This window comes from Myotis yumanensis, unplaced genomic scaffold (assembly GCF_028538775.1).
Source record: "Myotis yumanensis isolate MYYU_CA2020_CCGP unplaced genomic scaffold, mMyoYum1.0.hap1 SCAF_1, whole genome shotgun sequence".
NCBI classification, from domain to species: domain Eukaryota; kingdom Metazoa; phylum Chordata; class Mammalia; order Chiroptera; family Vespertilionidae; genus Myotis; species Myotis yumanensis.
This window is the reverse complement of record NW_027223752.1, coordinates 155902528-155919378: the sequence shown is the minus strand read 5'-3', so window position 1 is coordinate 155919378 and position 16851 is coordinate 155902528. Positions and strand designations below refer to the sequence as shown.

Genomic DNA, 16851 nt, shown 5'->3' with positions numbered 1-16851 from the left:
TTATTTGAATAGCAATCAAAGAATTGATTGGACTGTGCAAATGCCATAGAGGAGGAGCTCATGGGGAAGAGATAGCGTGCAGTCCGAGTCTAATTTGTGCATCACTTGGTTCACATCCTTGTCTCTTTGTTACTGTGAAAGTAATATTAAAGATTTTTCAAGATTAAAAACAAGTTATTTTTGTCTAAGCCAGCTGGAATTTTTCCGAGGTCCCAGAGTCACAGGGATTCTTCCAAAGCAAAAGAGAAATATCAGGTGATCTTGTTTCGTGTATTTTTCAAGGGTTATTGTAAGACTTCAAAATAAAATATAAATTAAAACTTGCTCTTAGTGTATCATCTATGAATCTGCCCCAGATAGCGATGTGATTTTTAAGTCACATCAAATTTTAATTAGCTGATAGTTATGGTATTTAGACTTCCTTTTCATCTCTTATCCATGGGTCTCACAGTTCTTTACTGACATTCATCCTCACAGCATATTTCTAACGACATTTTTATTGTAAGCATATTCAGAGAGCAGATAAATTGAAGCTCTTAGACTTCCAAAGGTCAAGCTGTTTATTAAAGTCTATGCAGGGGACTATGCTAGGAACTCAATATTTTTTATTCTTGATTTACTTATTGAATTGCTAACTACACTCTTTTCTTTGGCTACCTTGACTGTGTCATTAAACAGTCTGAATTAAATTCCTGAAGGATTTGACTATGTTATAGTTTGGTTTGTTTTCTGGTTAGCTTAAAATTCTCCTGTAACAGAACTTACCCAGTGATCTCTTACCCAATCTATTTATGACTTTTCAATTTTAGATTTTAAGTAAAGATATGTAGAATTAAATGAAGTGATTAATTTCTGATTCCAGATTAATTAATAGTTCAGGGAAAGTATCTTACAGCACCTTAGTTCTTTTGTAGGTTAAAGTTGAAAATTACATTATTTTTACTAATTTTTTTATCTTTTAAAGTTAGCAGTTGTGTGCAGCAGAAATCTAAAAATACATGTGTTTTTTTTCCCTCTAGTAACTAGGTATAACAATAGAATGGATTCTTCTTAAAGAAACATCATTATCATCTATTACACGATATTTTATATCCTCAAATCACATCATCCCTGAGTATGATTGACACATTCTGAGGCATTTTTATAATACAAATTTACTCTTAAAGATAATTTTTACTCAATTTTACTTAAGTGGTACAAACAGTATTTCTATTCTTTATGTAAGTAACTTAAAGTTCCTTTAGAGAGGAATATAGTTGAAAGGGGTAATTTCATGCTGGCTCGAAATAGAGCAATGATAGTAAAATACTTTTAAAACCACTTTCCCCTCACTCTATCTAGGCATGTTACTATCAAACTTGGCACCAGTCATCATTCTGCTAAATGAAAATGTTGGGAGAGGGGAAAATAGAAAGTGGAGGGAATGGGATAGGTGGGGTGACGGGTACGAGAGGAAGGGAAGCTGCTCAAAGGCTGTTGCAAAACAAAGAAACAACCAAGCAAATGTGTCAGAAGGTATTATGACATTATCAACGCCACTTGTTTTTCATTGTAAAATACACCATCTATTGTAGAAGGGATCGCAAAAATACCGATTTACTAGATCTGATTAAATTGCATACATAATTTTACAACTTTAAAAACAACAACTCCCCTGACATGTGCTGTGTCCATTGATTCACTTATTGGCTTCTTCAACCATCTGTTCAGCCCTAACTGCTAAACACAGGCACTATCTGAGCACTGGCATTAAAGCTCTCTCTGCCCTCATGGAATTTCCAGCCTCGTCGGGGCGATGGACATTAAATAAGTTTTTTTTATAGATAAATTTTTTTATTTTTATATTTTATTTTTTACAGAAAGGAAGGGAGAGGGATAGAGAGTTAGAAACATCGATGAGAGAGAAACAGATCAGCTGCCTCCTGCACACACCCTACTGGGAATGTGCCTGCAACCAAGGTACATGCCCTTTGATGGAATCGAACCTGGGACCCTTCAGTCCGCAGGCCGATGCTCTATCCACTGAGCCAAACCAGGTAGGGCTAAATGAGCAATCTTACTAAAACGTGTTAAGTTGCAGTGCTGTTAAATACCACGGTGGAGAAGCACAGGCCAGCCTGGCCTGGAGCAAAGGGTCAAGGAAGGACCTGAAGAGGTGATTTTAGGGGAAACTTAAAAGATGAGCAGCACTTGGCAGTGGGGAGAGAACCTATCACTAGGCTTCAGTATTTACAAATGAAAATACAGACAACTTTGGTCTTAGAATTCTGTTTTTAAAACACTGAGTCAGCAACCATTGTAGAATTTTTATATTCATCAGAGATTGCATTTCAACTGAGTTTCTGACCACTAAAGTATTAAGTCAATATAAGCCACAGAGTTTGTTGTTCTTCTTTTTTGTTAATCCTCACCCAAGGATATTTTTTCCATTGATTTTTAGAGAGAGAGGAAGGGAAGGGGAGGGAGAGAGAGAGACATCAATGTGAGATCCATTGGTTGCCTCCTGCATGTGCCCCTACCAGGGCCGGGGATCGAGCCTGCAACCTAGATATGTGCCCTTGACCGGAACTGAACCTGCGACCCTTCAGTTAGCGGGCTGACTCTCTAACCACTGAGCAACTGGCCAGGCCTGTTCTTGTGTCATTAGATCTGACCTCTAAGTGATACGCTTGATTTGTGGAATTTGTATTAAAAATCAAGCTGTCATGAAATAACTTATTATGCCAATCATAGCACATTAACATCTACCCAGTTCCCTCCATTTGATACCATGTTGCCAAGGGGACAGTAACCATTCCCCAATTGTGAAACAGCATCAGTGGGGCTAATTTACGAGGAATTGCCTCTCTCTCAGGATTCTCTTCTCTGTCTTCCCTGCCCAGTGCTGAGATTAAAGAGTGCGGTAGTAATCATTACTAACATTTATTCAGCACTTACTAATGTCAGGCACTGTCCTAAATGTCGTATGCATATTCGCTCACTCCTCACAGCTGTCCTAGGGAGGTGGGTACAGTATTATGTCTATTCTTTTAATGAGGAAACTGAGGGAAGAACCAGTGCTTTGTCCTAGATCCGTGGTCAGCAAACTGCGGCTCGCGAGCCATATGCGGCTCTTTGACCCCTTGAGTGTGGCTCTTCCACAAAATACCACGTGCGAGCGCACGTACACTGAGATTGAAACTTCGTGGCCCATGCGCAGAAGTCGGTTTTCGGCCTGGGTGAGTCTATTTTGAAGAAGTACTGTTGATATTTGGCTCTGTTGACTAATGAGTTTGCCGACCACTGTCCTGGATCATCAGATATTTGTGGTAAAGCTCAGCTTCAGAGCCAGGTCTGCCCCGGGCTTAAGAGTGAGGATTTTATGTATGCACATTAGCATAACCAATGGACACAGACACCCAGACACCGGGGCGGTGGGGGCTTGCCCGGGGTGGGAATGTCTGGGACGCGGGCGGGGGGAGACATGGAAGGGGGCTCAAGCGGGAAAAAAGGAGACATATGTAAAACTTTAGACAATAAATAAATTAATTAAAAGTAAAAAAGTGAGGATTTTAAATTCTGCCCCCGCTCGCTCGTCACTATTTGTTTGACCTTGGACAAGTCACTTACCTTCTCTGAGCCTTAGTTTCTCTATTTGTCAAATGAGGATTATAACATTTACCTCAAAGTGTAATAAAAAATATAGAAATTAATAAATATAACTGTTTATTCAAATGCATCATTACGTAAGTCCAGGCTGTTTTTCTCTGTGAACTGGAGACAGTGATTAGCTGCTCCCGCTGCAGTTTCTTTTCTGGCAGCCCCAATCCCATGGAAAGGTGCAAGAAACATGAATTGTCTAATTGAGAAGAGATCTGTGTGGCCAGGGAGCTGACCACTGTGTTGTGTGTGGTTTAACCTGGGCCTAGCAAACTCTCCCACTTCACAATGCCCCTTCCTCCATTTTGACATTTTGTCTTTCTAAAACACTCTGTTCTTCACCTTTTTTCCCATGACAATACACACGGAGAACAACTTTTTCCTTGCATGCAGAAAAGACTGGCCTCCGGCATCATACCCTGGCCGGTTTGCGCCCACTTTTGCACCTTTCTTAAGTTAAGCAGGAAGTACTGGATAGCGTTTCCCTTGGACCCCAGCACGCGGTGCTCCTCGTCCAGCCCCACCTTGTCCCTCTGATCGTGTGACCCTCCCCATGGAGGGTGGGGTCCATAAGGCCAAGGGGACATGCCTACTCACAGCCCAGTCTCCCCACTTCTAGATTATAGGGGGCGCAAGAATTCCTCCATCAATTGTCCTGATTCTGCTTCCAGTACCTGTAGTGGCCTTGTCCCCAAGTCCGTATTCCCAAGGTTGTATGCTCAGCCAGGGTGTGTGCTCCGCAGCCTGTGGTGGCCTTGCAGCAGCTATCAGTGGGATCTGCTCACACACAGCCCCCAAGGCTCTTCCTGGGGAAGTGGAGAAGTGGGGCTGGGAAGAGGGAGGACATTCGCACTGAGGGGTGGATGGGGCAGCCATGGACTCCTACCCAGACCTTTAAATTTTAGGGATGTGCTCAAGGTAGATAATTCTCATTTGTGTTAAATTTCACCCAAATAAGCTCAACCTAACTACTTTCTGTGACCCCTAAATTCTTACTATCACTTTCCATTTGAATTTCTTTGTTCAAATTATATTTGGTATATTTCCATCTACAGGAACAATACAGAAAACTAAAAGAAAAAGAGCTACCAGGCAGACTTATTTCTGAAATAGTCCATACTGTAATGTTATTGCTATAACTATCATGTTTTGTTATTTTACATTTTTAGACAGTGGTACTTAAAAAAAAAAAAGCATAATGAAGGCTTGATTACGAGGTTTAATTTAGTTATTACTGTAATCAGTTTAAGACCCATTTCAGTATATTATCCGAAATAGAATATTTTTATTAAGTTCCTGGCTGCTAGACCTGTCTACTTTCCTACTCATTAATATTCATATTTCCAATGCGGACTAAGAGACTCTAATTTTAGGGCTGGAGTTTGCTGATTAGAGGAACAAAACAAAGTCCTCTGAAGAAAGGCAGAACTCTGACGCATAACCAACCCTAACCGCCCAGGCTAGGGCTCTTCTGATTTTCCTTTCGCCATGTTACAAAGCTCCCTCTGCCTCCAGGAAAGAAACAGAAAAAGAAGTACGGATTGGGTATGCAAGTAGAAGCTTTTGCAAAACTGCTGAATTGCTCCACATAAGAGAGAGTGAAGCTGAATTCCCAGAACTGTCAAGGAAGGGAGGGAGGGAGGCAGGGAGGGCGGGAGGGAGGGAGTTGAAATGGGAGGGGGAGAAAGGAGAAGGCAGGAAGATGAAGAATGTCTGCATGCTCTATGATGTGACAGCTTCCCGAGAACACCAGGTATTCGATCCTGAGCTTGCAAAAGGTCTGGGGAGAGAGGGGTTCTCCAGGCAACTGACTGACTGACATGTCGGAATTGGTCTGGGACAAAACAGAGGTGACACATGTAGATTTGGGACCGGAGAGCTGGTCTTGGACTTCCACAGCCTGTGAAACCGGGACTTGAGCCAAGTTTAATCAGATGTCTGAGGAATAAGAAGCCACCGGTGACATCTTCAGGCCAACAACAACAAATAATAATAACAGTGAAACTAAGTCTTAATTCTTTAGAGCCGGGAGAGAGGACACATTTAATTTACCCCGCACACTGCATAGAAGAAAAACCAACCTCCACAGAAGCTCAAGCCGTTTGCTCTGTGTCCCAGGACCAGAAGTGGAGAACATAGGACTAGACTGGAGGCTTCCTGAAGCCACTCTCCTAGTTTATACTAAAATGAAAGAGAAAAGAAGCATAAAAAATGAATGGGTTTTTGGACACAAGTTGCTCAAATAAAAGGAACACAAGATGAGAAATCAAAGACCCAGCTTCTAACCTCACATCTTCCTCTTCGCAACGGATTGCCTCTGGAGAAGTTCCTTCCCTTCTCTGAATGTTTCTTCATCTGTTAAGAATGAGGCTTGGTTCACCTAACATACTCGCTATTTTGTGTATGTTTCTGCTTAGGGAAAAGCAGATGTTAGCGTGAGTTCATGAGGTAAACGATGATACTTGGGTGAGTTCTGAAAGTGTGTTTTGGAAACGTTAGATGACCTGTTAATTTATAAAACCAATACTGCCCCCGCTACTGCTCACCCTTCCCCTGAGGCACATGGGGTGAGGGACGGAGCAGATGGAAGAGGGGAGATAACTGAGTTATATGAACATATTCATGGCGGCCCAGTCTCTGTACCCGCAGGCAGAATTGTTGGATCCTTTAGTCCTGGGCAGGCACGCTTCCCCTGCAGAGTCCTGGAGGGGCTCAGAGGCTTTCTTGAGAAGCTCGTTCTTGGCATCCAGTCCTTAACGGGACTCCTCTCCACACTCACTTCCACCCTTCCCTCTTACCCCATGCGCTTTCTCTGCTCTTCAGTCCTAATCTTCCAGAGGGACCTGCATGATTGGAGGTGTCACTGCTGGTTTAAGGTCTCTCCCATCTTTGTCCTGGGTCCTGCTGTAGCTGAGACAACCAACTGTTGTCACCATGGTGATAGGGCCTTTCCACTTTCCCAGTATTGAAAGGGTTATAAGCGCTTCACATCTTTATGTAGGTTTAATGTGTTTGCATCTCCTGTATTTACTCTTTCCTCCAATACGTATGTTCTGAACAATTATTATGTGTCAGGAACAGTTTCTAGTGAACAAAATAGACAAAATTTCTATTCTAGTAGTGGTGAGGGAATGGGGATGGCAGTTGCCAAATAAAATACCCAATTAAGCTTGAACTTCAGGTAAACAACCCATAGTTTTTGATATGACTATATCCCTTTTATTGCTTGGGATATATTGAACTAAAAAAGTATTTGTTGTTTATCTAAAATTCTAATTTAACTGGGTGTTTTGTATTTTTATTTCCCAAATCTGGCATTCATAGTAAGGGAGAAAAAACATTTTTTTTAAAGTATAGCTTAGGTGGTAATTGGTGCAATAGAGAAAATAAAGTGAGGCAATGGGCAGAGGGAGTGCTGGCAGTAGTGGAGATTCTGGGGCCATTCCTGTAATAAGGGGACATTTATATATCTCCAATATACAAGTGGGCTGTGTTTTAGATGTAAAATGGGTGTAGATAACATACATAAAATAACTGTTTCCAAGGATGAATAGTTCAGACCACCCCTCACAAACTTACTAAAAAGATAGCGGAGCGAAACTATATGTTATCAGTGTCAATTGGATCTCCCTACGTCAAACTTCTTAAGCTGGGGGTGAATATCCCTGGGAGTTCCCACAGGTACAAAAAGAATAAGGATTCTTCTAGAGCACTGATAACACTTGAAGGTTGGAGCTAAGATTCTTATTTTGTACGAGAGGCCCTGTGCATGAAATTCGTACATGGGTAAGGTCCCTAGGGCTGGCCGGCGATAGTGCCAATCTGGGCTTTCCAGCTGCTGGCCGGGGGCCTTCCTTCATTCTGTGCCACCCCCTGGTGGTCAACACATGCCATTTCGAGCAATCGAACTCCTGGTCTTCCAGTTGAATTCCCGAGGGGACACTTTGCATATTAGGCTTTTATATACATAGATTGTTGTGTTGTGCTACATTTCTATAAATGTTAAGGCAAAATATATTGGTTATTTTGTACCTTCTATCTTCACTCAAGTACATGTTCATACTCTTTTGCCATTAGGAGACTAGAATGAAAAACTAAATCAGAGAGAGAGAACACATATGAATGGAGAGCAGGAACCCCATTTTCCTACCTCTTCCCCAAATAGTTATATCTGAAGTCTGGGTTGGGTGCCTCACCTTCAAAGAATCCTCCTCTACCAAGTGTTGTTTATCCAATTGCTGCCAAAACCTTTGAGGCCCTGAAGCCTAAAAAGGGGACAGCTACTCTCCACCGTGACTGCCCATAGAGGAGGAATGACTCAAGGCCAGTCCTGCTCACTACACAAGCTACTGAGATCCTTCAGCATTCTGTCACCGCCAGGAAGAAAGGTCCCATACAGCCAGTGTTTAGAGAGGTATCCGTGGCCTCCCTGCCCACTTTTAGTCTTTATTTTATTGCACATATGCACCAACACCACCAATTCCAACAATCTTAAGACTGACGCCACATTCTGGTCCATGTTCCTTATAGTTATTTTTCTCTTCTGTTTGGATGAGTTCTTTAAGAAAATTCAGTACTAGTACATAACAGAAGCAAATCTGTTCTTGACAAATGAATGTAAAATTATATTATGCTAAAAATGTTAAGCTATGACTCATTCTCATTGCCAGAGTGAAAAACAATTATGATTGAGTAATGGCGAGCGATATTGCTGCTAAATAACCTATCTCCCTTTAGCACTCAATTACATGAGAAAACTGCATTCCTTTCTGTCTTTAAGTATTTTTTCAAGTTGTACCTGAAATAATTGTAAAAGCCCTGAATTATGTTTTACATTAGAGTTCTAAAGAGTGGTGAAAAGAAAGAAAGAAAGAAAGGAAGGAAGGAAGAAAGAAAGAAGGAAGGAAGGAAGGAAGGAAGGAAGGAAGGAAGGAAGGAAGGAAGGAAGGAAAGAAAGAAAGAAAAGAAAGCCATCCTTCTTAAAAGTCAGCCCAACTTATTTTTAGCTTGAATATTCGAATTATCCTCTGGGAATAGCCTTAGAATTTAAAGTATATTAGAGACAACCCCATCAATCTACCTATAGTTAAGATGTTAGCTGCTGTTTCTCTTTATTCTGTCTTTGGATTGTCCTTCAGAATGTGTGAATGTGAAATGCATTCAGAAAAAAAATGGATAGTACCAACAAATGATACTGTCTCTCTATACACACAAAACCTAATTCCCTTTTCTTTGGTCTGTCTTTTCTGATATATTTCTCTGAATGTGTACATTTTTACTACATTATGTAACAATAGAATATTATTATAACTTTATTTGAAGAAGCTTCATGATAATTATATTTTGTACTCATATCAGAAAATATGAACACCATATATGACATATGGTTCATTCTTCATTAAGACGTACCTTTGATTTATATTTATTGTGCCTCTTTACTTCATGAAGTATAAGAAAACTTTGCTTAAAAAAAATAGTCTATGACCTGACCAGTATAGCTCAGTGGTTGAGCATCAACCCAGGAACCCTGGGGCCACCAGTTCAATTCCCAATCAGGGCACATGCCAGGGTTGCAGGCTCGATCCCCAGTGGGGGTCATGCAGGAAGCAGTCGATGTATTGATATTTTTTATCTCTCTATTCTTCTTCCTTCCTCCCTTTCTAAAAAAATTAATAAAATACATTTTAAAAAACAATCTATTACTTCAATTAGATGCCCCAAGCTATTTTTGTATATATATTTTCTCACTCAAAAATAAGCTCTTTAGACACAGACATTTGCCACGTCTATTTCATCTTTATATACCATGAAAAAGCCCAGAGTAGTGCATAAAATAAATTTTCACTAAATTCAGTGTTAGTTGAATGAATTAATGCAGTGATGGCGAACCTATGACACGTGTGTCAGAGGTGACACACGAACTCATTTTTTTGGTTGATTTTTCTTTGTTAAATGGCATTTAAATATATAAAATAAATATCAAAAATATAAGTCTTTGTTTTACTATGATTGCAAATATCAAAAAAATTCTATACGTGACACGGCACCAGAGTTAAGATAGGATTTTTCAAAATGCTGACACACCGAGCTCAAAAGGTTTGCCATCACTGAATTAATGCCTTCCAGTACCCCATAACCTGACCTTGGTACACAAAGTTGTACAGCATTTTATCTTTAAGATTTCTTTCTCACAACCCAAGAAACTAAGTTTGGATAACAAAAGAATGCTCCCAAACCTCCTAATCTAAGTTTGCATATATTTTTCTTGATATAATTTATTTAAAAGGTGAAGTTCTCTGAGTCATTTTTTTCTTCTTCATTTCATTTTATTTTGATTCATTTAGGAAAAGCTTATTCAATTTTTAGCTTTAAAATTTTATGAGATATGTATTTAAATTATAAACACATGGAAAATATTTAACCTTACAAGTGATAAATGCAAAACTGAGCAAGAGTAACTCTTCTGTGCTTATTAAAATAGCCAAAAATTATTAAAATTGTGACACCCAGTGCTGATGAAATTGTGGAAAAGTAACAGAGTGGGTGCCTATACATGCAGATAAAACTCAGAACCTTTTTGGAAAGCAATTAAGAAATATTTGCAGAGGTTTTTTTTTAGTTTATGTTTAACTAGAGGCCTGGTGCACGAAATTCGTGCACTAGGGGAGGGGTCCCTCAGCCCAGCCTGCACCCTCTCCAATCTAGGACCCCTCAGGGGATGTCTGACTGCGGTTTAGGCCTGATCCCTATGGGCAGTCAGACATCCCTCTCACAATCCAGGACTGCTGGCTCCCAACCGTTCGCCTGCCTACCTGCCTGATTGCCCCTAACTGCTTCTGCCTATCAGCCTGATCACTCCCTAACCACTCCCCTGCCAGCCTGATCGATGCCTAACTGCTCCCCTGCTGGCCCAATCGCCCCCAACTGCCCTCCCTTGCCAATCTGGTCACCCCTAACTGCCCTCCCTTGCCGGCCTGATCACCTCTAACTGCCCTCCCCTGCCGGCCTGGTTGCCCCCAACTATCTTCCCTGCTGGCCTGATTGCCCACAACTGCCCTTCCCTGCCAGCCATCTTGTGCCCACATGGGGACGGCCATCTTGTGTGAGGGTGTGATGGTCAATTTGCATATTACCTCTCTATTATATAGGATAGCAAAAAAAAAAAGGAAATTACCTAAGTATTCAACAATTTGGGACAGATTAAACAGTTTCAAACCTAACTTTGGTAAATGATAATTCAACTATTCACAAGACAATCATGAATAGTGTGTGAAAACAAATGTGTGATATCTATATTCTACACATATAAAAGCCTAATATGCAAATTGTCTCCTCGGGAGTTCAATTGGGAGATCGGGAGTTTGATTGCTCGCTATGATGTGTGCTGACCACCAGGGCGTGGCGTGGAATGAAGGACGGCCCCGGCCAGCAGCTGGCAGCTGGGGAAGGGAGGCTCTGGCCAGCAGCTGGAAGGTCCCAATTGGCCCTGATTGCTGGCCAGACCTAGGGACCCTACCCATGCACAGATTTCATGCACTGGGCCTCTAGTAAAATAATAATAAAAAACAGGTTAGACTATGTAATCAGCTGACAATTGCTTAAAAATATGTAAGCATACATAAAAAAAAAAGACTAGAAGGAAACAGGACAAAATGAAAACAATTATTATAGGGTGATGGGATCATGGGTGCAGTTTTTATTTGTTTCCTTTTATGTTAAAATATTATTTTAAAAATGTATAAAATCTAGAAAAAAAAGGGATCAAGTTTTAGTCCCTCAATGTCCATATATTAAGGTAGATGTTATGTAGATACCTAAGCAATGTTTCTCTTCCTTGCTTCAAAATCTCAGCATATATTTTGTCCAGAATACCAGGACCAAAGGTTAGTACAAGTAAAACCAAGTGGAATCATTTGAGACATGTGTTTTTATGAAATTATAAACTATTACAATTTTTTAAATATCCCACTGGAAATAATTGCTTTTTTTGTCAATAGTATACTAGTAATAAGCTACAGTACAGAACTTTGTGACTGGTGAATAAATTATGTTTGTGATTCTTGTTAGCAGTACAAATGCAGGATATGATTGTCTAAAACCTATATTCTGGGACACTTAAATAACATGAGAATGTCCAAGTTTCAAATATGACTGTTGTCATTTGACATTTATCATGAGTATATTAAAACATAGGCCATGTTCGTACTGCCTAAATTTTGCATACTATTTACACAACTTATGCTGGGCTTGACCATTTATTTATTTATTTATTTATTTATTATTATTATTACTACTACCATGCTTATTCTTTGAAAGTCTAAATAAAGTTTGTATTGTTCCCTGGTAGCATTTATTGTTTGCATTCAACCATGTGTTTGGACATTAGCGCATCCTGTTGTAGTCTTTGAAGAAAGCAGACTGGATAGCTCTTTTTCTGGTTGCACAGTAAAATGATAGTCCTCTTTCGGAGTGGATTCTATTTCCAAGTTCTTACCCTTTTGATTTACAAATGGTCTATCAAAATTTTCCTATAAGGCCAGCGTTATTCCAAGATAGCAGTTTGCCATTTTAGCAAGGAAAGTGCAAGAGTTATGATTATAGTGTAAATTGATATAGGAAGCACAATTTCTTCCATGAAGTTAAGACTTTCACAATTATAATAATCCAGTATAATAGTAAAACATGTTTTTCTTTTCTAGAAAGATACCATAAGCTTCACATTGCTTAGTTTATCTGATAGATGTACGTAAATCACCTTTATAAGTAATATTTAATTCAGATTTCTATACATTCTGAAAGGGCATTTATAAATGAGAAGTATAAACTGACTGATAATGGGGATAGAATACTCATCACCTACTCTCTCCCGACCTGTGGATGCATTCACTCATTCAGCAGTGCATCATATTGTTAAGAGCACAGTCTCTTATGCCAAATTATGAGAGTTCAAACCTTGGCTGTAGTTGTGTAAATCTGAAAAAATTATTTAACCTTTCTGTGCTTCACTTTGTTCATCTGATAGGTAGAGATAAAGATAGTACTTACCTCATAGAAATTTGTGATAATAGAGTTAGTGAATGTAACGTTCCTGGCACTTAAATGTTACTACTATTATGATCATTAATGTACATATTTTCATATACGTATATGTTCATATGTATTTTTGCTGAGAGCACCAATATTAAAATGGCACAATCCCCGCCCCCCAGGTGACTTACAAAACGTGCTTAAAAAATCAACTAAATTTGCTGTGAAATTAAAACTAATCTAAGAATGACATTTGTTTTTTTTTTAATTAACTAAGAAGCAACTTTACAACCCTCAGTGGAAGAAGAAAGTGGTCCAGTCATTGGAGCACATAATCAAGGGCTTTGGAAAGGTTTTCAAATGAAAATGAAATTCTAGTTGCTCTAAGTTGGAGCCACATGGAAGCCCTGGGAGCCAGAGTCTCTCTCCTTTGCTTCGGGCCCTTCAAGGCACTTCTCCAACTTGGTAAACATTTGCTGGCTCAGCATCTAAAAAGACTGGGATGCATCATCATCTTTCTGAAATGGAATGCTTTCTAGCATAATAGCCATCATCTTTCCCCCAAATTCCTATCATTCAATGTGACGAGAGCCATACGTCTGAATGTTTTATTCGAATTATTTTTACAGCGAAGTTGGAAAGAGAAAACAAAGCCATTTTCACTTTTTACTTTTGTATCAAATGTGTCTAAATGAATTAAGTAGATGTGTCTGTTCTTCACGCTTTAGATTTGGAAATGCTCATTTGGTTAAGTCTAATTGTATAATGATTTAGTCTATCTTTTTCTGAACTGACCAATCACTTAAAAGTCTTACATTTTCAGATGTCTTTTACTCATGCAACAAATACTTATTTGTTGCCTACAATGTACCCAGTACCATGGTAGATGCTCATTTCACATTGATAAATTGCTTTTGCTTTCTTAATGGAGAAAAGACTGAACAAAAAAAGTTAGCCCAGTTTTATCTTTGGTGCTTAGCACTTTTTTGGGGACCAAATAAACTAACTTGTATTTACACTGGTAGACACTTACTTTCTATCTATGCTTAGAGCATTGTTAGACGACCATATCTTCCAGTGATTTATATAATGTGCTGATTTTGTCTATTTTATTTAGTAATACCTATTTTTTATTTTAAGGGTGAGCCCGGGTTGCCTGGAGCAGTGGGACAGAATGGAATACCAGGACCAAAGGTCAGTACACATAAAACTTAAGTAAAATTATTTGAGACATGAGTTTTCATGAAATTGTAAAACAATTTTTTTAATATCCCACTGGTTTTACCTATTTGTTATTGTTGTTTTTGTCAATAGTATAATATGCTATAGTACAGAACTTTGTGACTAATGAATAAATTATGCTTGTTATTCTTGTTAGCATTACAAATGCAAGATAAAATCATCTAAAACCTATATTCTAGGACACTTAACATGAGAAAGTCCATGTTTCAAATATGACTGTTGTCATTTGACACTTAATATGAGCATATTCAAACATAGGCCATGTCCATACTGCCTAAAATTTGTATACTAGTTACACAACGCACTAAAGATGCTGTTCTCAGTGCCGCTGTGGCTTTTCCTCAAGATTTGGCGGCCTCTAGCACTTACACAACAGAACCAGTTAATCAAATGAAGAGCAGAATAAAGACGTGGCATGTTTAAAATTTAAAAATGGATATAGTCAATTACTAAAGAGGGAAAAAATGTAATGAAGATTATTTTTTTTGGATTGCAAGTTTTCTTTGTTTCTTGAAGAACAAATGAATCTGTTAAGTATAAAAAGATTGGTGACAGTTTAGTTTAAACCAAACAGGCAGACAAATCCCAAATCCTTTGATGAGTGAACATCCCTTGAAGTACAAAACTAACGTCTAATCCTGTCAGCTGTGCTGGTGTTTATCCATCCTCACAGATGCCTGTCAGCTGATTTTACAGATCACATTGCTATTGACAGGCACTTCGGATGGACCTAAAACCTGTAGACCTGTCCTTTGTCCTGTAAAAGAGGAAAGAAGATATTTCTTCTGGCTCTACGGCCATTCTCCTAGCCTGTTCCCTCTCTTGTTCCGTGCTAAAGAGCCAAATGGTAGGAGTTAATGCTCAAGGCCTGTTCTCAGTGCTATTCTTCTGTTGCCTAGCAACCCTCGATGGATGGTGAGCGCTGAAAGGTAGTCAGAAATTCAGAAAGCCGAAGGGTCAGGCTGACTTCCAGTGAGTGAAAATAATCTTGACTCCAAACTGACTTCTAGAGTGGGTTATAATTTTTAAAAACGCAATAATCACCTTAAACCATTTTCAAAGCAGTTGATCTCATGGCAGCACTTCCACTTTTTGTAAAGGGAATATTCTCATAAAGTGTATCATTTACTTTAGAACTCTCCCACGCCATCCGTGTCCCTTCCCGGATAAAGGGAAAATGAGATACTCTGCAGAGCACGGTTTTCACTTTAGTCCGCATAGTGACAGGGCCATCATTCTGAGTAAAGACATTCTCCTAAACTCACTTTGATTCTGCCATCCTGGTGTTTTTCCTGAAGGTACCAGTGCCTCCCAAAGTACACCTGACTTGGAACATGCTGGTTACCGGTAGGGTAAAGAGAGTTCACGGCATTGTGAAGGGGTCCAAGTTCAGGACTGTATTTATGGTCATGGTAGGAGAAGACAGAACTACACGGGGACTCTTAAACCCTGAAATAGCCCATGTACCAGGGGCTGCTTCGAATAAAGACTTCGTGCAAGGATGTGCTCACCCACCTTACTGATTCTGAGTTTGGGCAGAATACAAAGTCCTGGACTAAAAAACTGCCCAAGACATTAAATTGCCACCACACTGTTCTCCTTAGAGCCCAGTTTAAGGATGATAATCTTAAATATCTTTCTTTAGTCCTCTAAAAGCAAAGAATTAAGATTTTATTTTATATTGATATCCATACCCAATTCTCCCGGAAACTCATATTACCATTTGTTTTCATGTAGCAACTATATATTGCCCCTCAAAAGGGTCACATATGGTTTATCAACAATGTTCAATATCTGATTTTGTTTGGTATTGCTTAATTGGGTGTTTTACAATTTACTATGTCACTCAATCTTTGTTCTTTTATTCTCCTCCAGGGAGAACCTGGAGAGCGAGGAGAAAAGGTGAGGTTTATTCTACCCACATTTATCTTCCACCCCCCCCCCCTCCCCCAAAGAGGTACCAAGCAGAACTGTATAAAGTATGGACAGATGAATAGATTTAGATATAGATGTATAGATATAGATGTAATGACCACTGTTATTTTCATAATTAATTAGTGGAAGGAGAAAATTGTGTAATTCGTATGTATAAAAAGAAATTTTTAAAGGGCTTAAAGAAATGGAGGGAAAAGGAGCAAATTTAAACATTCTATGTCTGGATTTTAAATGACTTTCAGAGATCCCTGGGCCTGCAAAATTTCTTTTCTCCCTGCTCACTAATGCCACTCCAGTGCTTTTCTGAGCATCCACATCTCTCTGCTGCTTCTTAGGTCACTGAGTTAAAGGGATACAGATGTTGACCAGAGCGAATATACTGAGAGTTGCCCCACAAAGAATTCCCATAAAAACCAAAAAGAGAAACAAAAGAAGAAGAGTGCCATATGTTAAAGTTCTCTTTGCTGTCCTCCCTTACTACCTTTGGGCATGTCCTGATCATTTTTAGACTCTCAGAGCATATTGTAAAGCTAATTTTCCTGGTTCTCATGCTTTATAGTGTTTAAGAAGTGAGCTATCTGCGCAGGAAACTTCCAGATACTCCATAATGCTCTTCATAAGTGATCTGATCTTTCTGACAAATCAGCATCATCACCTCTCCTCCCCAAAGAAATACCTCTAAAGATCCAGCAAACGTTTGAATGTAACTAATTTAGGTGTTGAAAAACAAAAAGAACAAAGGCCACTTATTTAATTGGAAGGAGAGCAAACCAGAGGGGACACTCCGACCCTCTGTCCCATGTCTGTCTGCTCTGAGCCTGTTTTCCTAATAAGAAAGTTAGTTTCTTTGCTTTTGTTTTTTAATAAAGGGATTTCCAAGCATTTTTTTTAAGTATGCTGCCTATTGAGGTCCCTCATAACAGATTATCAGTACATTTACATGGCATCCAGCCAGTTCATGGTAATTAACTTGAAGTTAATTAGTCACCCGATGACTCTTTTGTGTGG

At 39.3% G+C, this 16851-nt stretch overlaps 1 protein-coding gene across 1 annotated transcript in view; it reads left to right on the top strand.

Moving 5' to 3' along the window:
• COL25A1 (collagen type XXV alpha 1 chain) overlaps positions 1-16851 on the top strand; it is a 502347-nt gene that overhangs the window by 403525 nt on the left and 81971 nt on the right. The window contains exons 13-14 of the mRNA XM_070433581.1: positions 13807-13860; positions 15784-15810. Coding sequence (XP_070289682.1) covers positions 13807-13860; positions 15784-15810 — 81 coding nt within the window. The remainder of the gene's footprint in view (positions 1-13806; positions 13861-15783; positions 15811-16851) is intronic.